Below are 27,329 nucleotides of genomic sequence, written 5' to 3' on the forward strand. Positions count from 1 at the left end.
CTAAACACCCCTAACCTTACACTTATTAACCCCTAATCTGCCGCCCCCGACATCGCCGACACCTACATTATACTTATTAACCCCTAATCTGCTTTCCCCAACATCGCCGACACCTATATTATACTTATTAACCCCTAAACTGCCGCTACGGATATCGCCACCACTATAATAAAAATATTAACTTCTAAACCGCCGCACTCCCGCCTCGCAAACACTAGTTAAATATTATTAACCCCTAATCTGCCGCCCCTAACATCGCCACCACCTACCTACATTTATTAACCCCTAATCTGCCGCCCCCAACATCGCCGCCACTATACTAAATTTATTAACCCCTAAACCTTAGTCTAACCCTAACCCTAACACTCCCTAACTTTAATATAATTAAAATAAATCTACTTAAAACCTACTATCATTACCTAAATTACTCCTATTTAAAACTAAATACTTACCTATAATAATAAACCCAAAGCTAACTACAATATAACTAATAGTTACATTGTAGCTAGTTTAGGGTTTATTTTTATTTTACAGGCAAGTTTTTTATTTATTTTAACTAGGTAGAATAGTTAATAAAAAGTTATTAACTATTTACTAACTACATAGCTAAAATAAATACAAATTTACCTGTAAAATAAAACCCAACCTGTCTTACACTAACACCTAAACTTACACTACAATTAAATAAATTACCTAAATTAAGTACAATTACCTACATTACAAAAAACAAACACTAAATTACACAAAATAAAAAAATTAATAATAATTATCAGATATTTAAACTAATTACACCTAATCTAATAGCCCTATCAAAATAAAAAAGCCCCCCCAAATAAAAAAAAAAACCCTAGCCTAAACTAAACTACCAATAGCCCTTAAAAGGGCCTTTTGCGGGGAATTGCCCCAAAGAAATCAGCCTTTTTACTTGCAAAAAACCATACAAACAACCCCCAACAGTAAAACACACCACCCACACAACCAACCCCCTGAATAAAATCCTAACTAAAAAAACCTAAGCCCCCCATTGTCCTGAAAAGGGCATTTGGTTGGGCATTGCCCTTAAAAGGGCATTTAGCTTTTTTTCAAGTGCCCAAACCCTAACCTAAAAATAAAACCCACCCAATAAACCCTTAAAAAAACCTAACACTAACCCCCAAAGATCCACTTACAGTTTTGAAGACCGGACATCCATCCTCAACGAAGCTGGGAGAAGTCTTCATCCAAGCGGCAAGAAGTCTTCAACGAAGCCAGGAGAAGTCTTCATCCAAGCCGACAGAAGTGGTCCTCCAGACGGGTAGAAGTCTTCATTCAGACGGCATCTTCTATCTTCATCCATCCGGCGTGGAGCAGCTCCATCTTCAAGACATCCAGCGCGGAGCATCCTCTTCTTTCCATGGCTAACGATGAATGAAGGTTCCTTTAAATGACGTCGTCCAAGATGGCATCCCTTGAATTCCGATTGGCTGATAGAATTCTATCAGCCAATCGGAATTAAAGGTGAAAAAATCCTATTGGCTGATGCAATCAGCCAATAGACTGCAAGCTCAATCCTATTGGCTGATTGTATTCTATCAGCCAATCAGAATTCAAGGGACGCCATCTTGGATAACGTCACTTAAATGAACCTTCATTCGTCGTTAGACGTCGAAAGAAGAGGATGCTCCGCGCCGGATGACTTGAAGATGAAGCCGCTTTACGCCCAATAGATGAAGATAGAAGATGCCGTCTGGATGAAGACTTCTGCCCGTCTGGAGGACCACTTCTGCCGGCTTGGATGAAGACTTCTCCCGGCTTCGTTGAGGTTGGATGTCCGGTCTTAAAAACTGTAAGTGGATCTTCGGGGGATAGTGTTAGGTTTTTTTTAAGAGTTTATTGGGTGGGTTTTATTTTTAGGTTAGGGTTTGGGTACTTGAAAAAGAGCTAAATGCCCTTTTAAGGGCAATGCCCATCCAAATGCCCTTTTCAGGGCAATGGGGAGCTTAGGTTATTTTAGTTAGAATTTTATTTGGGGGGTTGGTTGTGTGGGTGGTGGGTTTTACTATTGGGGGGTGTTTGTATTTTTTTTTACAGGTAATTTCTTTGGGGCATTGCCCCGCAAAAGGCCCTTTTAAGGGCTATTAGTAGTTTAGTGTAGGCTAGGTTTTTTTTTTATTTGGGGGAGGGGGCTTTTTTTTATTTTGATAGGGCTATTAGATTAGGTGTAATTAGTTTAAATATCTGATAATTATTATAAATTTTTTTATTTTGTGTAATTTAGTGATTATTTTTTTGTAATTTAGGTAATTGTTTTTAATTTATGTAATTTATTTAATTGTAGTGTAAGGTTAGGTGTTAGAGTAAGACAGGTTAGGTTTTAATTTACAGGCAAATATGTATTTATTTTAGCTAGGTAGTTAGTAAATAGTTAATAACTATTTATTAACTATTCTACCTAGTTAAAATAAATACAAACTTGCCTGTATAATAAAAATAAACCCTAAGCTAGATACAATGTAACTATTAGTTATATTGTAGCTAGCTTAGGGTTTATTTTATAGGTAAGTATTTAGTTTTAAATAGGAATAATTTTGGTAATTATAGAAGGTTTTATTTAGATTTATTTTAATTATATTAATGTTAGGGGGTGTTAGGGGTAGATTTAGGGTTAGGTTTAGGGGCTTATATGTTTATTATAGTTGCGGAGATGTCCGGAGTGGCAGATTAGGGGTTAATAAATTAGGTAGGTGGCGGTGACATTGGGGATGGCAGATTAGGGGTTAATAATATTTAACTAGTGTTAGTGAGGCGGGAGTGTGGTGGTTTAGGGGTTAGTATGTTTATTATAGTGGCGGCGATGTCGGGAGTGGCAGATTAGAGGTTAATAATTTTATTTTATTGTTTGCGATGTTGAAGGGCAGCGGTTTAAGGGTTAATAAGTAGTTTATGGGTGTTATTGTACTTTTTAGCACTTTAGTTATTAGTTTTATGTTACAGCTTTGTAGCGTAAAACTCATAACTACTGACTTTACATTGCGTTACGAATCTTGCAGTTTAGGCTGTACCGCTCACTTTTTGGCCTCCCAGAAAAAGCTTGTAGTATTCGCGCTATGGAAGTCCCATTGAAAAAAGACTTTACGCAAATTGCGTAAGTTAATTTGCGTTATGGCCAAAAAAGTGTGCGGTACTGCTTTTTTGACAAGACTCGTAATAGCAGCAGTAGTGAAAAAGCAGCGTTATAACCCATAACGCTGCTTTTTCACTCATAACGCAAAACTCGTAATCTAGCCGAGTGTTTTTTAATACTAGAAACCCACGTTGAAGTTTATCATGTCTGTAATTAACTTTCGCCTAGATTTAGAGTTCTGCGTTAGCCATCAAAACCAGCGTTAAGGGCTCCTAACGCTGCTTTTGGCCGCCCGCTGGTATTTAGAGTCAGTCAGGAAAGGGTCTAACGCTCACTTTCCAGCCGCGACTTTTCCATAACACAGATCCCCTTATGCCAATTGCGTATCCTATCTGTTCAATGGGATCTTCCTAACGCCGGTATTTAGAGTCTTGGCTGAAGTGAGCGTTAGAACTCTAACGACAAAACTCCAGCTGCAGAAAAAAGTCAGGAGTTAAGAGCTTTCTGGGCTAACGCCGGTTTAGAAAGCTCTTAACTACTGTGCTATAAAGTACACTAACACCCATAAACTACCTATGTACCCCTAAACCGAGGTCCCCCCACATCGCCGCCACTATAATATTTTTTTTTAACCCCTAATCTGCCGACCGCACACTGCCGCGACCTACGTTATCCCTATGAACCCCTAATCTGCTGCCCCTAACACCGCCGACACCTACATAATATTTATTAACCCCTAATCTGCCCCCCCCAAACGTCGCTGCTACCTTACCTACACTTATTAACCCCTAATCTGCCGACCGGACATCGCCGCTACTCTAATAAATGTATTAACCCCTAAAGCTAAGTCTAACCCTAACCCTAACACCCCCCTAAATTAAATATAATTTTAATCTAACTAAATAAATTAAATCTTATTAAGTAAATTAATCCTATTTAAAGATAAATACTAACCTGTAAAATAAATCCTAATATAGCTACAATATAACGAATAATTATATTGTAGCTATTTTAGGATTTATATTTATTTTACAGGCAACTTTGTATTTATTTTAACTAGGTACAATAGCTATTAAATAGTTAATAACTATTTAATAGCTACCTAGTTAAAATAATCACAAAATTACCTGTCAAATAAATCCTAACCTAAGTTACAATTAAACCTAACACTACACTATCAATAAATAAATTAACTAAACTACCTACAATTACCTACAATAAATCAACTAAACTAAATTTAAAAAAAAAACAAACACTAAATTACAAAAAATAAAAAAAGATTACAAGAATTTTAAACTAATTACACCTACTCTAAGCCCCCTAAAAAAAATAACAAAGCCCCCCAAAATAAAAAAAATGCCCTACCCTATTCTAAAATAAAAAGTTATCAGCTCTATTACCTTTTTGCGGGGCATGCACCAAAGAAATCAGCTCTTTTGCCTTTAAAAAAAATATACAATACCCCCCCAACATTACAACCCACCACCCATATACCCCTAATCTAACCCACCCAAACCCCCCTTAAAAAACCTAACACTAAGCCCCTGAAGATCTCCCTACCTTGTATTCACCCAGCCGTCCAGAAGAGGGTCCGAAGTCTTCATCCTATCCGGCAAGAAGAGGTCCTCCAGAGGGTCCAAAGTCTTCATCCAGGCGGCATCTTCTATGGAGCGGGTCCATCTTGAAGCAGCCGACGCGGAGCCATCCTTCCTCACCGACGGACTAACGACGAATGAAGGTTCCTTTAAATGACGTCATCCAAGATGGCATCCCTCGAATTCCGATTGGCTGATAGGATTCTATCAGCCAATCGGAATTAAGGTAGGAAAAATCTGATTGGCTCATTGAATCAGCAAATCAGATTCAAGTTCAATCCGATTGGCTTGATTGGATCAGCCAATCAGATTGAGCTCGCATTCTGATTGGGCTGTTCCGATCTTTTAAGGGCAATGCCCATCCAAAGGCCCTTATCAGGGCATGGGGAGATTAGTTTTTTTTAGTTAGTGTTTTATTTGGGGGGTTGGTTGTGTGGGTGGTGGGTTTTACTGTTGGGGGGGTTGTTTGTATTTTTTTTTTTTTACAGGTAAAAGAGCTGATTACTTTGGGGCAATGCCACACAAAAGGCCCTTTAAAGGTCTATTGGTAGTTTAGTTTAGGCTAGGGCTTTTTCTATTTTGGGGGGGCTTTTTTATTTTGATAGGGCTATTAGATTAGGTGTAATTAGTTTAAATATCTTGTAATTTGTTTATTATTTTCTGTAATTTAGTGGGGGTTTTTTTTGTACTTTAGCTAATTTAATTTAATTGATTTAATTGTTGTTAATTTAGTTAATTTATTTAATTGTTAGTGTAGTGTTAGGTGTTTAGTGTAACTTAGGTTAGGTTTTATTTTACAGGTACTTTTGTATTTATTTTAGCTAGGTAGTTATTAAATAGTTCATAACTATTTAATAACTATTCTACCTAGTTAAAATAAATACAAACGTGCCTGTAAAATAAAAATAAACCCTAAGCTAGCTACAATATAACTAATAGTTACATTGTAGCTAGCTTAGGGTTTATTTTATAGGTAAGTATTTAGTTTTAAATAGGAATAATGTAGTTAATGATAGTAAGTTTCTTTAGATTTATTTAAATTATATTTAAGTTAGGGGGTGTTAGGGTTAGACTTAGGTTTAGGGGTTAATACATGAGGGCGGCAGATTAGGGGTTAATAAGTGTAGGTAGGTGGCAGCGCCATTGGGGGCGGCAGATTAGGGGTTAATAAATATAATGTAGGTGGCGGCAATGTTGGGGGCAGCAGATTAGGGGTTCATAAGTATAATGTATGTGGCGGCGGTGTCCGGAGCGGCAGATTAGGGGTTAATAAGAATAATGTAGGTGTCGCCGATGTCGAGGGCGGCAGATTAGGGGTTAATAAGTGTAAGATTAGGGGTGTTTAGACTTGGGGTTCATGTTAGGGTGTTAGGTGTAAACATAAATTTTATTTTCCATAGGAATCAATGGGGCCTGGCGTTAAGGAGCTTTACGCTTGTTTTTTTTGCAGATGTTAGACTTTTCTCAGCCGTCTCTCCCCGTTGATTCTAAGGGGAAATCGTGCACGAGCATGTACAACCAGCTCACCGCTGACTTAAGCAGCGCTGGTATTGGAGTGCGGTAAGGAGCAAAATTTTGCTCACGCTCACTTCTTGTCTTTTTACGACGGGTTTGTAAAAAACCTCATAATACCAGCGCTGTAGGTACGTGAGCGGTGAGAAAAACAGCTGTCGTTAGCACTGCAAAGCCTCTAACGCAAAACTCGTAATCTAGCCGCTTGTCTCTCCACATACCAATGATGAATAACAAATAAGTAATTATATAAAACAATACACTATCTACAATTGTGTGTGCTGCATAAAATATGAACATCTTGGTTTGAAGAGGTTTATTTCAGGTAAACCAACTACAAAATTATTTGTAGATTTATTGTGCTGATCTGCCTAATGGTGCTTCCCCCTTAAAGTGAATGTAAACTTTCATCAATTAGTTTTTATATATATTGTTAAAAACAGGGGCACTGTCATTGATGAAAGTTTACATTGCTCATATTTTTACAAAATACTTACCTTTTACTCTTCAAAGCGGATCGGATCCCTCCCCGTCTGCAGGCACTCTGTAAATACGTCACCAATAACTAAAACAGCTTCCCTCCAATCACAGCCAGGGCCTCACGGGATGGATGCTCTGCGGGGGGAAGCCTGTGATTGGAGGAGAGCGGGTTCTGTCATTGGTGACCGTATTTACAGAGGACTGCAGATGGGGAATGCCCGATCCGGCTTTGAAAAAGTAAAAGGTAAGTATTTTTAAAAACCCCGGCACTAATTGATGAAAGTTTACATTCACTTTCATAATTAAGTTTTGGTTTCTATTAAAAAAAAAAATGTGGAACTGCCCTATACCCTACGTAATATAGGGTTTAGATGAGGGAACTCAAATGTAGGAATAAGTACACATTAATAAAAGTCAAATAAGGGACTTTAATAAAACAAGAGAAACAAGGATATCAGTCCAGAGACAAGGTTCCAAGGAATTCAATGATGGAATCAGATGGTAAACGTAGTGCCGGTTAAGAAGTAAGATAGTAAGATAGTGGCCTCCTATAGTTGAAGTGGGAGGGGGAACATGTGACAGTAGTCACTGGAGTGAAAACCGTTATATGAATCGGTTGCTAAATCAATGCTGTTGCAATTGCATGCTTAATTATAGTATCGTCTACTCACAAGTGTTTACTACTGTTCACATGTTCCCCCTCCCACTTCAAACTATAGGAGGCCATATCTTACTTCTTACCGGGCACTACCTTTACCGTCCTGATTCCATCCATTGGAGCCTTTCTATGCACCTATTCTCCATGCCCTGGGGGTTCCTACGTTACAGTGTTTTTCATTGTGTGTACATTTATAATTTCTTTTTAATTATTGCTTATTAAAAGTTAAGTCTTTTTAAAACGCCTCTATGCAGATACTTTTACAAGTATGTGTTTTTCCTGTCTACCATGCTAGTGATCGTATATAAATTGAGATGTTGAGTGCTTTTTAAGTACATTCTTTTTTCAGTCGTGCACTGAATTTGTTTCTCATATCTACCCTTATATATGTACAGCCGCCGCCCTGTACTTCATTGACATTTTGTCTCCCATTGGGGGGTCAAATGTAACTATTTAGGGCAACAAAAGTTTGTAGTGCCATCGTTATTTTCCTTTTTCCTTGTTCCATATATATATATATGCACACTATATATACAGGGAGTGAGCAATTATTATGCAAGTTGTATTTTTGAGGATTAATTTATTATTGAACCAACAACCATGTTCTCAATGAACCCAAAAAGCTCATTAATATCAACAGCTGAATATTTTTGGAAGTAGTTTTTAGTTTGTTTTTAGTTTTAGCTATTTTATGGGGATATCTGTGTGTGCAAGGTGACCTATTACTGTGCATAATTATTAGGCAACTTAACAAAAAACAAATATATACCCATTTCAATTATTTATTTTTACCAGTGAAACCAATATAACATCTCAACATTCACAAATATACATTTCTGACATTCAAAAACAAACAAAAACAAATCAGTGACCAATATAGCCACCTTTTCTTTGCAAGGACACTCAAAAGCCTGCCATCCCATGGATTCTGTCAGTGTTTTGATCTGTTCACCATCAACATTGCGTGCAGCAGCAACCACAGCCTCCCAGACACTGTTCAGAGAGGTGTACTGTTTTCCCTCCTTGTAAATCTCACATTTGATGATGGACCACGGGTTCTCAATGGGGTTCAGATCAGGTGAACAAGGAGGCCATGTCATTAGATTTTCTTCTTTTATACCCTTTCTTGCCAGCCACGCTGTGGAGTACTTGGACGCGTGTGATGGAGCATTGTCCTGCATGAAAATCATGTTTTTCTTGAAGGATGCAGACTTCTTCCTGTACCACTGCTTGAAGAAGGTGTCTTCCAGAAACTGGCAGTAGTACTGTGAGTTGAGCTTGACTCCATCCTCAACCCGAAAAGGCCCCACAAGCTCATCTTTGATGATACCAGCCCAAACCAGTACTCCACCTTAAACCTTGCTGGCGTCTGAGTCGGACTGGAGCTCTCTGCCCTTTACCAATCCAGCCACGGGCCCATCCATCTGGCCCATCAAGACTCACTCTCATTTCATCAGTCCATAAAACCTTAGAAAAATCAGTCTTGAGATATTTCTTGGCCCAGTCTTGACGTTTCAGCTTGTGTGTCTTGTTCAGTGGTGGTCGTCTTTCAGCCTTTCTTACCTTGGCCATGTCTCTGAGTATTGCACACCTTGTGCTTTTGGGCACTCCAGTGATGTTGCAGCTCTGAAATATGGCCAAACTGGTGGCAAGTGGGCATCTTGGCAGCTGCACGCTTGACTTTTCTCAGTTCATGGGCAGTTATTTTGCGCCTTGGTTTTTCCACACGCTTCTTGCGACCCTGTTGACTATTTAAATGAAACGCTTGATTGTTCGATGATCACGCTTCAGAAGCTTTGCAATTTTAAGAGTGCTGCATCCCTCTGCAAGTTATCTCACTATTTTTGACTTTTCTGAGCCTGTCAAGTCCTTCTTTTGACCCATTTTGCCAAAGGAAAGGAAGTTGCCTAATAATTATGCACACCTGATATAGGGTGTTGATGTCATTAGACCACACCCCTTCTCATTACAGAGATGCACATCACCTAATATGCTTAATTGGTAGTAGGCTTTCGAGCCTATACAGCTTGGAGTAAGACAACATGCATAAAGAGGATGATGTGGTCAAAATACTCATTTGCCTAATAATTCTGCACTCCCTGTATATTACAAAAAAAAAAAAATTAGTTAATTATATTTATTTTACATTTTATGCTTCTATGCAGAGTTGTTTATCCTTCCTCTTGTTTAATATATATGCTAATATTACCTATGTGGTTGTGCTTTGTTTAAACTACTGAAGTAGAAAGTGATTGAAGTGATTGGAAGTTATTGTCTGATATTATTTAAATAACTGGGTGTGATGGAAGACTCAGAGCCAAATCACAGAAAACTAATAGAAACAGAGAAGGAAATAACACAGAATGACAGAAAAAGAGAGACACAGTGTGTGTGGGATGGTTACTGGCTCTGAGATGGAGAAAATTAGATTTATTTATTTGTTCAATTTGAGTGCTGGAAATCTAAAAACATTGAGCCTCTCTGCTAACTTTTGTGTTTCCTCTAACTGTGCTTGTAAATAGAAATTGTCCATGTGTGCAAAGCGTTACTCAAGATGTACTTGACATTAAAGGCTGATAGAGCATGAACCTTTAAGAAACAAACGGCTAGATTACGAGTTGTGCGTTAAGGTAAAAAAGCAGCGTTAAGAGGTCCTCACGCTGCTTTTTTACACCCACTGCTATTACAAGTCTTGAAGGTTTAGGGTCACTGCACACTTCTTTGGCCTTACCGCAAAACGACTTACGTAAACTTCGTAAAGTCTTTTTTCTATGGGACCTCCATAGCGCCGGTATTACGAGTCTGTCCTGGGAGGCCAAAAAGTGAGCGGTAAACCCTACCCCGTCAAGAGTCCTAACGCATTTAAAAGTCAGTAGTTAAAGAGTTTTATGGTACAACGCCAAAAAAATACACTAACACCAATAAACTACCTATTAACCCCTAAACCGAGGCCCTCCCGCATCGCTAACACTATAATAAAATGTTTAACTCCTAATCTGCCGCTCCGGACACCGCCGCCACCTACCTTATATTTATGAGCCCCTAATCTGCTGCCCCCAACTTCGCCGACAACTACATTATATTTATGAACCCTTAATCTGCCGCCCCAATGTCGCCGCAACCTACCTACACTTATTAACGCCTAATCTGCCGCCCCCAATGTCGCCGCCACTATTTTAAAGTTATTAACCCCTAAATCTAAGTTTAATCCTAACCCTAACACCCCCTAACATAAATATAATTTAAATAAATCTAAAGAAAATTACTATCATTAACTACATTATTCCTATTTAAAACTAAATACTTACCTATAAAATAAACCCTAAGATAGCTACAATATAGCTAATAGTTACATTGTAGCTAGCTTAGGATTTATTTTTATTTTACAGGCAAGTTTGTATTTATTTTAACTAGGTAGAATAGTTATTAAATAGTTATGAACTATTTAATAACTACCTAGCTAAAATAAATACAAAAGTACCTGTAAAATAAAACCTAACCTAAGTTACACTAACACCTAACACTACACTATAATTAAACTTAACTAAATTAACAACAATTAAATCAATTAAATTAAATTAGCTAAAGTACAAAAAAACAAAACACTAAATTACAGAAAATAATAAACAAATTACAAGATATTTAAACTAATTACACCTAATCTAGCCCTATCAAAATAAAAAAGCCCCCCCAAAATAGAAAAAGCCCTAGCTTAAACTAAACTACCAATAGCCCTTTAAAGGGCCTTTAGTGGGGCATTGCCCCAAAGTAATCAAAGTACCTATAAAAAAAAAAAATACAAACAACCCCCCCAACAGTAAAACCCACCACCCACACAACCAACCCCCCAAATAAAATACTAACTAAAAAAACCTAAGCTCCCCATTGCCCTGAAAAGGGCATTTGGATGGGCATTGCCCTTAAAAGGGCAGTTAGCTCTTTTGCAAGCCCAAACCCCAAATCTAAAAAATAAACCCACCCAATACACCCTTAAAAAAACACTAACCCCCTTAAGATCGACTTACCGGGAGAAGTCTTCATCCAAGCCGGGCCGAAGTCCTCTACGATGCCGGGAGAAGTCTTCATCCAAGCCGGGTGAAGTGGTCCTCCAGACGAGCAGAAGTCTTCATCCAGACTGCATCTTCTATCTTCATCCATCCGGTGTGGAGCAGGTCCATCTTCAAGACATCCGACAAGGAGCATCCTCTTCATCCGACGACTAAAGACGAATGAAGGTACCTTTAAGTGACGTCATCCAAGATGGCATCCCTTAGATTCCGATTGGCTGATAGAATTCTATCAGCCAATCGGAATTAAGGTAGAAAAAAATCAGAGGACTGCAGATGGGGAATGCCGACACGGATTTGAAAAAGTAAAAGGTAAGTATTTGTAAAAATAAGGTGCAATGTAAAGTGCCCCTGTTTTTGATAGTATTTTTAAAAACCCGGCACTAATTGATGAAAGTTTACATTCACTTTCATAATTAAGTTTTGGTTTCTATAAAAAAATAATGTGGACTGCCTATACCCTACCTGATATAGGGTTTAGGTGATGGGAACTCAAATGTAGGAATAAATACACATTAATAAAAGTCAAATAAGGGACTTTAATAAAACAAGAGAAACAAGGATATCAATCCAGAGACAAGGTTCCAAGGAATTCAACAAGAGCAGAGGCCAAGGACAGGCCAAAGGTTGGGTTCTGTGAGATCAGTTTAGCAACTAGGTACCTAGGGGTGAAGCAGGAGCAAAACACAGCAGATACATGAGGTGAAGCTGGTACAGGATACCAGTTAAGTGTGCAGCTGGAACAGCAGGATTCAAGTAAACTGCCGCTGGTACAGCAAGTACAGGAGGTTAAGCTGGCACGGAAAACACAGCAGGTACATGAGGTGAGGCTGTCACGGAATACAAGGTAAGTGCAGCTGGTACAGCAGGATTCAGGTAAGCTTACACTGGTACAGCAAGTACAGGAGGCTCAGCTGGCACAGGAAACCCAGCAGGTACAGTTGGTGAGGCTGTTATGGGATACCAGGTAAGTGTGTAGCTGGAAAAGCAGGATTCAGGTAAGTGATAGACGAAACAAGGTAAGTACAAGCTTGTTGCAACTCAGAAGAGCTGAGAGCAGGTAAGTACAAGGTGAACTACTCAATAGCTCAGCCCAGAGTGATGGGCAGAATGGATTTATAAGGAACTACACTTGTGGCCATTTAGGTAGGAGTTTCTGAAATTAGGTATGGCCCCTTTAAATTGGTGCAATGCGCTGCCACACATGAGTAAGGAAATCTGCAGGGTTCAGCCTTCTACATGGAGGAATGCCAAAGCAGGACAACTAATCTTTCCCATACCCTACTCATGATTCTATCCAACTCCACCAACACACAACCCAAACTGCACTTAGACCTCACAGCCTCTGCCCTTATGCTCACTGTCTGATAAATTAATAAAAATCTAACCCACCAACCATTTAGTTATATTGAAGGTGTGGGCTTGAAACAAGAAATGGAGATTCAGTCTTGCAGGAATGTTTTTTCATGTTTTTTTTTTTTTTTTTTAATGAGGTTCAGAAAAAGACATGTACATACAATATACATGGCATCAAAACATTTTCACAGTACATAAGTCACAGTAAAAAAAAATTGCTAATATTATATAGCAAATACATAGTAAAATGAGCATCTGAAAGTAGTAATCTGTGCAATATTTCTACATAACCTCTTTATTCTGTGAGTGAACCTCATTGTTTTAGCATTAGAGTTAACATTTTAGCCTTCAACAGTTATAACAGGATCACTCTTGGACCCCTTATTATTGTTATCTAGTAAGCTTAGGAAGGGCTGCTAACCATTAAATATAATATAAGATTATGGGTCACTTATGGACCCCTGAAAGATATAATAAGAATATTGGGTTCCTACTGAACTATTAGGGATAAGTGTGTATTTTAATTGATATTGGTAAGACCCACAGCCATAAAGTTACACCATAGTGCAGCTGTGTTTTGATTGCTGGGCAACAGAGAAGGTTACAGGGACATTTATAAACCAAGTTAACAGGGTTGGGATAGTCGGTAAACAGATAGGCTTTATATGATAAGTAAGAGTTTATAGCAATATTAAAGCCAACTGGAACACATGGTAACTGAAAGTGGTGAGACTTGGGAAGGATGTGTAAACAAAGAGGTGTAAACCAAGATCAAATGGATGCCACCATTTTGAGTCGCCTATATCTAGATCTCTGCCTTAGGGCCATAACAAAATATATTTAAGGGGGTTAATGATAAAATAACATTGGTAAGTTTAACATAGATGGAGCCAAGTTATCTATATTATCAAAGAGCCAGTGGTCCGGTGTGTAGGTGCTAACTGATAAAACTGCAGTGTATCAGATCTTAAGATATATATAGCTCCAGTCCATGGTCCCGGCCGCTGACCCCAGGACCTAAGCATACCTATTTGCTGTAAGAGTATAAGAGATCAAATGGTTGTTGAAAGTGAACACCCTTAACAAAACACTATAAACAAAACAAAAATATGTGAGTAGCACCACCTAGGGAGATGATAATATAGTTCCATACATATAACGGCTGGTTAACTTATTTCCAGAAAAGTACACCATTCCCCCTTAAATATTATTATGTGCAGTTCTTAAAATGCTAGGAAAGGAATAGGGCTAAAATGTTATCTTTGCATTTTTACAGCCCACATGTGTAGAGATCCACTGCTTTACTCCACACTGTCCGTTTGTACAGGCATATGAAGATTTGAAGGCACACAACATATCCAAGCCCTATATTCAGTGTCCAGTCTTTCCCTAGAAGAAAGTCCCTTAAAGGGACATTATACACTCATTTTTTCTTTGCATAAATGTTTTGTAGATGATCTATTTATATAGCCCATGAAGTTTTTAAAAAAAAAAATGTTTAGTTTTGCTTATTTTTAAATAACATTGCTCAGATTTTCAGACTCCTAACCAAGCCCCAAAGTTTTATGTGAGTACTGATGTATACCTTCTCCAGCTTGCTCCTGTTTGTGTAAAGGGTCTTTTCATATGCAAAAGAAGGGGGAGGGGGGGAAGTGTCTTATTTCCCACTTGCAGTGGGCTTTCCAGCTACCTTTTCAACAAAGCTAAACTGAAAGCTTCTAAGTAAGTTTTTAAACAGTTTTATACTGGATTTTTATATCAGTATCTGTGCATCTTATTCTTTATAGTAGTGTCTATTACATGCAGTTATATGAAAATGAGTGTATACTGTCCCTTTAAGCTCTATGGCCTGTTTAGATGACGGGTCATGTATGCTATCATATTTCCAAGGAGCACTGCATTGTGTCCCCTTATGCTCTGTCTTAACCCTGTCCCCTTGAGATACCTGAGTCAGGAACTGTGGAGCAGGTGTATTTAGAGGCATTAACATAGAAAGCTTGCAGACTCCTTTTCCTCCGTTGACTGCTCCGGGGCATATCGGAGCAGCCGGCTCTCTCAGAGTCTCCGATGTAGCCTGTATGCAGGAAGGTTTGACCATGTGGGGACCTCCTAGGTCTTTGTATGCTTGAGGAGTTGTTTCTACCTCCCTGTGATCTCTGCAGTTGGTGGTAGGTAGTATGTCTGACTGTCCGGTATTCACTGCTGCTGCCATGTGTCTTGTTATATATAGTTCCAAGGCCTCTGCTGATGGTGCTCTTTCATACAGAGATTGTAGGAGTGTCTCTACCCTCTGGTATTTATATAGGTATATAGGCCTCTAACATTCCATTCAGCTGCTCCCGAGTCATAAGTACATCAGATTTGGTGTATATGTGATCCACAAAGCCTTGTGGATTTTAGAGGTGGGTTTTCTTCTTTAGATGCCATAATTTGGTTTGAGAAATCGTCGGATTAGCTTAACTTCCTCCAGAGCTCCTGAAATTGCAACCACTCAGAGTCGCTACATGGACACAACCCCCGTTTTTTTCTTGTTTTTAATGATACTGTATCCAAGAGTTAACAGTAAGTTTTTGTAAATTTTGATTTTCTAATTGTCAACAAGTAACAAATAATATTAGTAAATATGATTAAACCTTTATGTTTTATTGATTTTTTCCCTTTGTTGAACACATTGGCCCCAAATTATCAAGGTCTGCGGATCAGGTCTGACAGACCTCGCTGAATACGGAGAGCAATACGCTCGCCATATTCAGCATTGCACCAGCAGTTCACAAGAGCTGCTGGTGCAACGCTGCCCCCTGCAGACTCGCGGCCAATGGGCCGCCAGAAGGGGGGTGTAAATCAACCCGATTGAGTACGATCGGGTTGATTGACAACCCCCTGCTGGCGGCCCATTGGCCGTGAGTCTGCAGGGGGCTGTCAATCAACCCAATCATACTCGATCGGGTTGATTTCCGGCGATGTCTGTCCGCCTGCTCAGAGCAGGCGGACAGGTTATGGAGCAGCGGTCTTTGTGACCGCTGCTTCATAACTGCTGTTTTTGGCGAGTCTGAAGACTCGCCAGAAACAGGGGCCATCAAGCTTCTTACGGAGCTTGTTAAATAGAGGCCATTGTATTAATAGATTTTATATAAATAATTTCAAACTAGATTATTATTATCATTAATTTGTGTAGTGCTAAATAATTCAATGTTAATATTAGGGATGGGCAAATGTGGTGAAAGTGTAATTAGTTTGGTAGAACGAAAAGTCCTGTGGACATTCGTTTTGGACAATCGAATGTTAATAAGAATGAAAATTTCGAATTAAAAATTTGATTTAACAAATACTATACAGAAGTTCAATAGTTCATGTGATAGGGAATTTACTAAACTGATACATAATAGATGCAAATATATAAATTTGAATGTTTCTATTTCAAATATTGCATAATTCGAATATTACTTTTAAAGAGAGCATTAGAAATACTATAACAAATATATTGATTCAAATTTTTAAAAATGTGGAATCAAATATTAAATTTAAAGAAAACATTAGAAATACTAATACATTAAATGAATGTTAGAATATTGTACAAACATTCAAAATCAACAATTGAATCCCTAATTAATATTTTTTTTTTGCATTGCATATTTATACTTAAGGTTATTATCTTCCTTTTTTCCGCTACATTCTAGCATCAAAATTGTTACCAATACCCCCAAATTCTATATTATTTCCCTTTCAATATTAATCAAGTTCAGGCAATAGCCATTTTTGTAACTACTGCAGCTGCATTTTAATTTTAGGCAAATGCCCCTAGCCTGTCTTTACACTATATTTTTATAAAACAAGTTACATTATCTATGTCATATTAGCTGAAACCATCCAATGCTCTATACAAAATTATTTTTTAAATCCTTTGATATTTTCACTTTATTGAAAATAAGTCAATTTATATTGAAGTCACCAGAATACTGGTAAGGTAGCAATTTTTTATTTAATGTGGCTAAAGCAAAATATATATTTTTTTCCTTGTTGCTATATATAATCTTTTATCATCAGTTTACTGTTAGATATAACAGTATCACACTGTTATTTCAAAGCATTCAATTTTGCTGTTTTATACCTTTATGTTATTCCGCCTCAACTTCAAAGTTTACCACTAAAGCTGGTGAGTGTTTATATTGTTCTTAGGACAAAACTATTATTTTTCTCTTATTCTCATACTCATGTTGTTATTTTCGATATTTAGACTTTGGGCAAAACTACCAAATTGTTGAAACAGCTTGTGGCTCAAACATGTTCATATAAGCCTATAGTCTGCTAGTTACGAAACTGCAGCCATAAGATTGCAACCTCCAAACTTCTAAACTACCTTATAGGCAGTAGTATTAAAGCAAAATGATTGACAAGCCCTGCTCTTGCAAGATTGGCTGCACAAGAGCAGGGGGCGGGCCTATACAAGCATCCTCTGTCTTGCTGTGGACCTTGTCCTCCTGGAGATTGATGATTTCATGTGTTGGAAATCTCTTTGTACTCAATTTTTCAACATTGTTGTCCATTAATGTACAAAAATCTTATGGCTTGTTTGAGAATTCTACTGAATAAAACAGTTGTTTAATTTTTTAGGGGACTTTAAAAATGCCTGGGACAAGCATAAGGCTATCCTACAAACTAGATGAGTTTATACTTTTAGGAAATATCGGACAGACTTGCTGGGCCTGCGACTCTTATCTGCCATCAATATTTATGTTTCTCATAATTTAAAGCTTTCTAATTATTTAATTATTTTTCAGATTTAGTTTAATTAAACACACACACACAAATACACACATATGTATATATACTGTATATAATATATATCATATATTATATATATATATATATATATATATTATCGCTCTGTCTCTCCAAGCATCCTCTGTCTGATATACTAGTCTCTATCTATCTATCATCTATCATAGATCTATCTATCATCTATCAGTATACATATATATGTATATGTTTTTTTATACTCATATGAGGAGTATTTGTGCATGTTTAAACACATACGGCTAGAGTTTAGAGTTTTGTCGGTAACGACCCGCGTAGCTAGCGCTGCTTTTTTCCCCCCCGCACTTTTTAAATACCGCTGGTATTTAGAGTTCACAGAAGGCTGCATTAGGCTCCAAAAAGGAGCGTAGAGCATAATTTACCGTCACTGCAACTCTCAATACCAGCGGTGCTTACGGACGCGGCCAGCTTCAAAAACGTGCTCGTGCGCGATTCCCCCATCATGGAAACAATGGGGCAGTTTGGGCTGAAAAAAAACCTAACACTGCAAAAAAGCAGCGTTAAGCTCCTAACGCTAGCCCACCATTGTTTCCCTATGGGGAAACAGTTTCTAAGTCTGCACCTAACACCCTAACATGTACCCCGAGTCTAAACACCCCTAACCTTACACTTATTAACCCCTAATCTGCTGCCCCCGCTATCGCTGACACCTGCATATTTTTTTAACCCCTAATCTGCCGCTCCGTACACCGCCGCAACCTACATTATACCTATGTACCCCTAATCTGCTGCCCATAACACCGCCGACCCCTATATTATATTTATTAACCCCTAATCTGCCCCCCAAAACATCGCCGCCAGCTACCTACAATAATTAACCCCTAATCTGCCGACCGGACCTCACCGCTACTATAATACATTTATTAACCCCTAATCCGCCTCACTCCCGCCTCAATAACCCTATAATAAATAGTATTAACCCCTAATCTGCCCTCCCTAACATCGCTGACACCTAACTTCAAGTATTAACCCCTAATCTGCCGACCGGACCTCACCGCTACTCTAATAAATTTATTAACCCCTAAAACTAAGTCTAACCCTAACACTAACACCCCCCTAAGTTAAATATAATTTAAATCTAACAAAATAAATTAACTCTTATTAAATAAATTATTCCTATTTAAAGCGAAATACTTACCTGTAAAATAAACCCTAATATAGCTACAATATAACAAATAATTATATTGTAGCTATTTTAGGATTAATATTTATTTTACAGGCAACTTTGTAATTATTTTAACCAGGTACAATAGCTATTAAATAGTTAATAACTATTTAATAGCTACCTAGTTAAAATAATTACAAAATTACCTGTAAAATAAATCCTAACCTAAATTACAATTAAACCTTACACTACACTATCAATAAATTAATTAAATAAACTACCTACAATTATCTACAATTAAACCTAACACTACACTATCAATAAATTAATTACATAAAATACCTACAAATAAATACAATTAAATAAACTAACTAAAGTACAAAAAATAAAAAAAGAACTGTTACAAAAAATAAAAAAATAATTTACAAACATTAGAAAAAGATTACAACAATTTTAAGCTAATTACACCTACTCTAAGCCCCCTAATAAAATAACAAAGCCCCCCAAAATAAAAAAAATGCCCTACTCTATTCTAAAATTAAAATAGAAAAGCTCTTTTACCTTACCAGGTAAAAAGGGCCTTTTGCGGGGCATGCCCCAAAGAAAACAGCTCTTTTGCCTGTAAAAAATAACATACAATACCCCCCCCAACATTACAACCCACCACCCACATACCCCTAATCTAACCCAAACCCCCTTAAATAAACCTAACACTAAGCCCCTGAAGATCATCCTAATTTATCTTCACCACGCCGGGTATCACCGATCGGTCCAGGCTCCGAAGTCTTCATCCAAGCCCAAGCGGGGGCTGAAGAGGTCCATGATCCGGCTGAAGTCTTGGCCCAAGCGGGGGCTGAAGAGGTCCATGATCCGGCTGAAGTCTTCATCCAAGTGGGAGCTGAAGAGGTCCATGATCCGGCTGAAGTCTTCTATCAAGCGGCATCTTCAATCTTCTTTCTTCCGGATCCATCTTCATCCCGCCGACACGGAACATCCTTCTTCACTGACGACTTCCCGACGAATGACGGTTCCTTTAAGGGACATCATCCGTCATTCGTCGGGAAGTAGTCGGTGAAGAAGGATGTTCCGCGTCGGCGGGATGAAGATGGATCCGGAAGAAAGAAGATTGAAGATGCCGCTTGATAGAAGACTTCAGCCGGATCATGGACCTCTTCAGCTCCCGCTTGGATGAAGACTTCAGCCGGATCATGGACCTCTTCAGCCCCCGCTTGGGCCAAGACTTCAGCCGGATCATGGACCTCTTCAGCCCCCGCTTGGGCTTGGATGAAAACTTCGGAGCCTGGACCGATCGGTGATACCCGGCGTGGTGAAGATAAGGTAGGATGATCTTCAGGGGCTTAGTGTTAGGTTTATTTAAGGGGGGTTTGGGTTAGAGTAGGGGTATGTGGGTGGTGGGTTGTAATGTTGGGGGGGGGTATTGTATGTTTTTTTTTTACAGGCAAAAGAGCTGTTTTCTTTGGGGCATGCCCCGCAAAAGGCCCTTTTAAGGGCTGGTAAGGTAAAAGAGCTTTTCTATTTTAATTTTAGAATAGGGTAGGGCATTTTTTTATTTTGGGGGGCTTTGTTATTTTATTAGGGGGCTTAGAGTAGGTGTAATTAGCTTAAAATTGTTGTAATCTTTTTCTAATGTTTGTAAATTATTTTTTTATTTTTTGTAACTTAGTTCTTTTTTATTTTTTGTACTTTAGTTAGTTTATTTAATTGTATTTATTTGTAGGTATTGTATTTAATTAATTTATTGATAGTGTAGTGTTAGGTTTAATTGTAACTTAGGTTAGGATTTATTTTACAAGTAATTTTGTAATTATTTTAACTAGGTAGCTATTAAATAGTTATTAACTATTTAATAGCTATTGTACCTGGTTAAAATAAATACAAAGTTGCCTGTAAAATAAATATTAATCCTAAAATAGCTACAATATAATTATAATTTATATTGTAGCTATATTAGGGTTTATTTTACAGGTAAGTATTTAGCTTTAATTAGGATTAATTTATTTAATAAGAGTTAATTTATTTCGTAAGATAAGAAATATATTTAACTTAGGGGGTGTTAGTGTTAGGGTTAGACTTAGCTTTAGGGGTTAATAAATTTAATAGAGTAGCGGTGAGGTCCGGTCGGCAGATTAGGGGTTAATACTTGAAGTTAGGTGTCGGTGATGTTAGGGAGGGCAGATTAGGGGTTAATACTATTTATTATAGGGTTAGTGAGGCGGATTAGGGGTTAATAACTTTATTATAGTAGCGGTGAGGTCCGGTCGGCAGATTAGGGGTTAATAATTGTAGGTAAGGTAGCAGCGACGTTGGGGGCGGCAGATTAGGGGTTAATACATATAATATAGGGGACGGCGGTGTTAGGGGCAGCAGATTAGGGGTACATAGGGATAACGTAGGTGGCGGCGGTGTGCAGTCGGCAGATTAGGGGTTAAAAAAAATTAATAAAGTGGCGGCGATGTGGGGGGAACTCGGTTTAGGGGTACATAGGTAGTTTATGGGTGTTAGTGTACTTTAGAGCACAGTAGTTAAGAGCTTTATGAACCGCCATTAGCCCAGAAAGCTCTTAACTCCTGGCTTTTCTCTGCGGCTGGAGTTTTGTTGTTAGATTTCTAACGCTCACTTCAGCCAAGACTCTAAATACCGGCGTTAGAAAGATCCCATTGAAAAGATAGGATACGCAAATGGCGTAGGGGGATCTGCGGTATGGAAAAGTCGCGGCTGGAAAGTGAGCGTTAGACCCTTACCTACACGACTCTAAATCTAGGCGATAGTAAACTTTATTGTGAATGTGACACAAAAACAAATAATAGAATGATTTAAGAAAACTGTATGTGTATATATATTTCTTTTTTGGGTGATTTGATTTTGTTTATAAATCAGTAGATATTTTAGTTTTGTGAAAATAATTTAAAATGCCAATCAGAGCCACTGTACAAGACTAATTATTTTAATTTATCAAACATCAGACCAAAGCATGGCTGCATAGTATATGGTAAAGACAGATACTTCCAGTGCCATTCTCAACCCTTCTGACAGATTTATTTGTTGGTTTAAGGTTCTAAAACTTCAAAACTAAGGTGAACCTAGCACTAGGGATTGGTTAGTGTTGGAATTTTTACATTTAAAGTGTATAAAAAATGTACCCATTGACATAGCTTTTTCATTCAAATGAATGTTAGCATCTGAATATTGAGGGCCAGATTAAAAGTGGAGTGCAACAGTTATGCGTAAGTTTATCATGGGTGTTTGTGTTTACCGCTTGCATTACAAGTTGAAAGTAAACATGATCACTTGAGCGCTATCGCGATTTATGCTAGAATGATTACCGTGTCCTCAGAGATCTGATTAACTATTTTTTGAAACACAAAAGTCTCACAAAACACATCATAAAAACATTACAAGGTACAGTTAAATTCACTATCTTTTAAAAAATATTAAAGAAATATTGCACACAAAAGTTATAAGGGCTCAAAGATATGAGGTTTATATATATATATATATATATATATATATATAATACATATGTATATGTGTGTACATATGTATTTATATATTTATATGTGTATATATGTATTTACAGACATATATACACATATACAGACATATATATACAGTATATAAGTCCCATTGAATCCCTTTGCAGTTAAGTAGATGAAAACATAAAAGCATAATTATGCAATGTTCATATTTAATAAAATGTTATACTGTGTATTTACTGTAAATATTTCATATTCCAATGTTCTGCACATAGCAGAATATGTTCTTAGTATTTCTAAATAGCTAATCCTATATATATATATATATATATATATATATATATATATGTATATATATTCTGTGTATATATACAAATACTTGACAAAGGTCCAGTGGCCTCGATGGGGTGAAAAATAAAAGCAAAGTGAGTTACACAAGCTGTGTTGCGGGGTGTGTGAAGATTTTATATATAGGTATAGATATATATTGTACCAGAATACCATCATATATATGTACAGTAGAAATATGTATTTATGGATAAATATAACATTTTTGGCTATGTTAAGAACATTGGAATGTCAAATATTCATAATTCATATCGGGTAAATGCACAAGAAAATATGCAATTGGGTTTGAGCGTGAGTTGGGTGTTAGTGAAAAGAGTTTACTTTCATGCTTAATCTGATAATACAAGCACAAACCGACAAGCGCAGAAAGCTTACTTCTAGCGCAGTTAACACCGATTAAATAACGCTACACAAGTAATCCAGCCCATAATATGATATTTAAATATCACATTTGAATACTGATAATTATTAACGTCAATTAAAGTTTGGGAGAATCCACATTTAATTTGATATTATATACAATAATAGAATGTCATATTTAGCAAAGTAACAACAAATTAAATGAAAGATGCAAATCTTATCTAATGCAATCATTTGCTTTATATTTAACAAGCATTTGTTCATACTTATTCAGCAAATACAGATTAAAGGGCTACTACATGCAGTATAATTGTATAAACAACAAATGCATAATAAGTAAATGCAGCAGTCTGAATTTCAAATGAGTAGTAGTTTTTTTATGATGAATTTTAGTTTAATTTTTTGTCCCCGTATCATGTGACAGCCATCAGCCAATCACAAAATGTATATACATATATATTTAAAATTCTTGCACATGCTCAGTAGCAGCTCGTTCCTCAGAAAGTGTGCATATAAATACTGTGCACATGTTGATAGTGGAAATGAATTGGAAAGTTGTTGCTCTTTTGCATGCTTATCTGAATCATGAAGGTTTATTTTTTACTTCAGTGTTCCTTTAAAGGACCACTCAACACAGTAGATTTGCATAATCAACAAATGAAAGATAACAAGACAATGCAATAGCACTTAGTCTGAACTTCAAATAAATAGTAGATTTTTTTTCTGACAATTTTAAAAGTTATGTCTATTTCCACTCCGCCTATACCAAGTGACAGCCTTCAGCCAATCACAAATGCATACACATACCATGTGACAGCCATCAGCCAATCACAAATGCATGTACGTTTATTCTGTGAATTCTGCACATGCTCAGTAGGAGCTGGTGACTCAAAAAGTTTAAATATAAAAAGACTGTGCACTTTTTTAATGGAAGTAAATTGGAAAGTTGTTTAAAATTGCATGCTCTATGTGAATAATGAAAGTTTAATTTTGACTTGAGTGTCCCTTTAACTGTATATCATTTTTTTTACATAGGGATCAATTAGAACAAATGACAGGGGCTTTAACCCCTTCATCATTTTTTAGTTTTCCGTTTTCAAAATAATACCACAGCACAATGCATCTATTTTCAAGCTCTGCGTAATATGTTACAATAATGATAACAATGATACTTTTGTACAGTATATACAACTGAAAATTGGAATTTTAAAACCTTGACATGATTCAAATAATAATTCAGAGATGTAAGAATAATCTTTACAGTAAAATATGTACAATTTTGAATATAGTACTATTATAAGATGCTGAATACTATAATCTCCTAATAAAAAAATCATTAAAACTTTAGGCAGTACTGTATTATGAAAAATAAACATAGGTTACAGTAAAATATACAGTAAAAAAAAGATGCCAGTTGATATAGCTGTACAGATAGGTTTATAATAACAGCCTTTATATAAAGAGAGTTACAATCTAAAGATTAGTTTTAATAAACATATTTTGTGTTTTGTTTTTTCAGGCCAGTCCTGCACCAATAATTGTGAATACTGATACTTTGGATACTATTCCTTACGTAAGCTATACACCATTTCATGAAAATGCGGTAAGTGACAAATCTTGTTTTATCTTCATTAAAATGTTTTGCATATTAAAATAGATAGCAATTTTATCACAGTCTTTGAAAACCATTCCAATCCGTTAGAGGCTGCTGTGTGAAAATATCCTATCAAATGTCACATTGAGATAGCAGGAAGAGCACCCCCCCCTCTCTGCTGCATATGAAAAGACCCATTACACAAACAAGAGCAAGCAGGAATCTGTAGACTTGGGTCTACATCTGATACTTTAAGAGTTGGTTAGGAGTTTAAAAATCAGCGCAATGTTATTAAAAAATAAGCAAAATTATACATTGTTACAAAAACACTCAGATGGGCTCTATAAATAAATCATCTACAAAACATTTATGCAAAGAAACATCTAGGGCACAGTGTACCTGCAATATTAATTGGAAAGCAGTGAGGAAATATTATTTGGAGATTCTTCGGAAAGCCAAGTCATCCCTTTTATATGTGGTTCGAGGCAAAGGAATACTCATGTTGTTAGCTAGGAAACTCTAATTAAAAACATTAGTTAAAGGGACATAAAAGCTAAAATTCCTCATTCAGACAGAACATGACACTTTAAAAGTATTTTAAATTCTATTATCAAATATACTTCATTTTCTTAGTATCCCTTTTTGAGAAGCATACATACATAGGAGCAGCAATTCACTACTGGGAACTAATTGGTGGCTATACACATATTCCTCTTGTGATTGGCTCAGCATCACTCTTGTAATTGGCTCTGCAGAAGTCTTCAGTTAGTTTCCAGTAGTGTATTTTCAACTCCTTTGTTGTGGTTAAACTCATAGTTATATAGTTACATACAAGCAACAGTGCAATAATTTAATGCTCTAACATTCTAGAGCAGTGTCTTATTATGTCCCTTTAAATTAAAGATAAAACAGGAAAAATGTATTCAAAGTTGTTATTCAAAGATATAATGCAACTAATATTTACAATTTCACATTTATCATTAAAACTGTTCTCTCTCATTTATTGTCTCATCTGTCTCACAAACCTTTAAATTGTGATTAAAAAAATAATAATAATCATCATGATCTCCTATATCTGATAACATATACAGTTAAAGGGACAGTCTACAATAGATTTTTTATTGTTTTAAAATATAGATAATCCCTTTATTACACATTCCCCAGTTTTGCATAACCAACACTTTTATATTAATATACTTTTTATCTCTTTGATTACCTTGAATCTAAGCTTATTCTGACAGCCCCCTGATCACATGACTTTTATTTATTAACTATTGAGTTGCATTTAGTACTGTGTTGTGCTAACTCTTAAATAACTCCTCGGGCATGAACACGATGTTATCTATATGGTCCACATGAGCTAGCAGTCTCTTGTTGTGAAAAGCTAATAAAAAAGCATGTGATAAGAGGCTGTCTGTAGTGGCTTAGACACAGGCAGAAATTTAGAGATTTAAATGTTATAAAGTATATTACTATAACAATGTTGGTTGTGCAAAGCTGGGGAATGGGTAGTAAAGGCGCTATCTATCTTTTTAAACAATAACAATTTTAGTGTAGACTGTCCCTTTAAGTACAAATTGGTAGGGAAATTGGATAATGGATTCATAACAATTTTACTAAGTATCTCTTGTTGTTGATATTCAGGTATATAATATATAAATTAAAGGGACATGAAGCCCACAATTTTTCTTTCATGGTTCATATAGAGCATGCCATTTTAAACAACTTTTTAAATGTACGTCTATTATCCCATTTACTTCCTTCTCTTGGTATCTTTTGTTGAAAAGCAGGGACATAAGCTCAGGAGTGTGCACATGTCTGGATCACTATATGACAACAGTTTTGCAATAATATTATCCATTTGCAAGAGTACTAAATAGCAGCACTATTTCCTGTCTTATTTTTGGGTTTCATATTTTCAACAACCAACATTTTTTATGGAGAAAATAAGTCCGCCTCTTATCTCGGTTTTCACAGCTAGACAGCGCTAGTTCATGTGTGTAATATAGATGACATTGTGCTCACTCCTGTGCAGTTATTAATGATTCAGCACTGATTGGCTACAATGCGTGTCTGTCAAAACAACTGAGATAAGGGACAGTCTGCAGAGGCTTAGATACAAGGTAATTACAGAGGTAACAAGTATATTAATAGAACAGTTTTCATTATGCAAAACTGGTGAATAGATAATAAAAGGATTATCTATCTTTTTTTTTCCAAATCTTTTTATTGAGAATCTGTATACAATACATACTTCCATACAATAGAATAATTTTTTTTTTTTTTTTTTTTTTATAATTTTTATTGAGGTTTACGAGAAAAAAAATAAGACATACATATAAATATGCAGATGAAACTGCTACATAACAGCAAGACGCAGTGTCATACAGAAGCATGATTATAGCATGTTGATCAGTGACCACTAACATCAAGTGAATAGTAACAACAATAGTATGTCATACGAAGGGTACCAAGGCTAAACAAACCTCACATATTTTTTGTTTTATAACACAACGGTCCATGAACAGCCAAAAAGAAAAACAATATTATATGATAAAGACATAGATTGTCGAGTTATTAATTAATATCAAGCGAGAAATAGAGCAACTCAACAAATGCATAGCATATAGTACAAGAAAAGGAGGAGGGGAAAAAAAAAAAAAAAAGGGGGGGGGGGGAGGGGAAATGACTTCCCACTACTAATTCCAAAAGATGCTATAATACCAGGGGCGCGATCCGATATAGATCGCAGTTTGCGGCGCAAGCGAGGAGACCGGCGTCGCCCGCAGTTTCAGCTCGCAACTCGAGCCATCCCATATAAGTCGCCGTCAGATGCTAACGT

General features: G+C 36.8%; 1 protein-coding gene across 1 annotated transcript in view; it reads left to right on the plus strand.

The window, feature by feature from the left end:
* Positions 1 to 27,329, plus strand: part of DLG2 (discs large MAGUK scaffold protein 2) — a 2,066,337-nt gene that overhangs the window by 766,165 nt on the left and 1,272,843 nt on the right. The window contains 1 exon segment of the mRNA XM_053708663.1: positions 24,413 to 24,466. Within this exon segment, the coding sequence (XP_053564638.1) occupies positions 24,413 to 24,466 (54 nt within the window).

This window comes from Bombina bombina, chromosome 3 (genome assembly GCF_027579735.1).
Source record: "Bombina bombina isolate aBomBom1 chromosome 3, aBomBom1.pri, whole genome shotgun sequence".
NCBI lineage: Eukaryota > Metazoa > Chordata > Amphibia > Anura > Bombinatoridae > Bombina > Bombina bombina.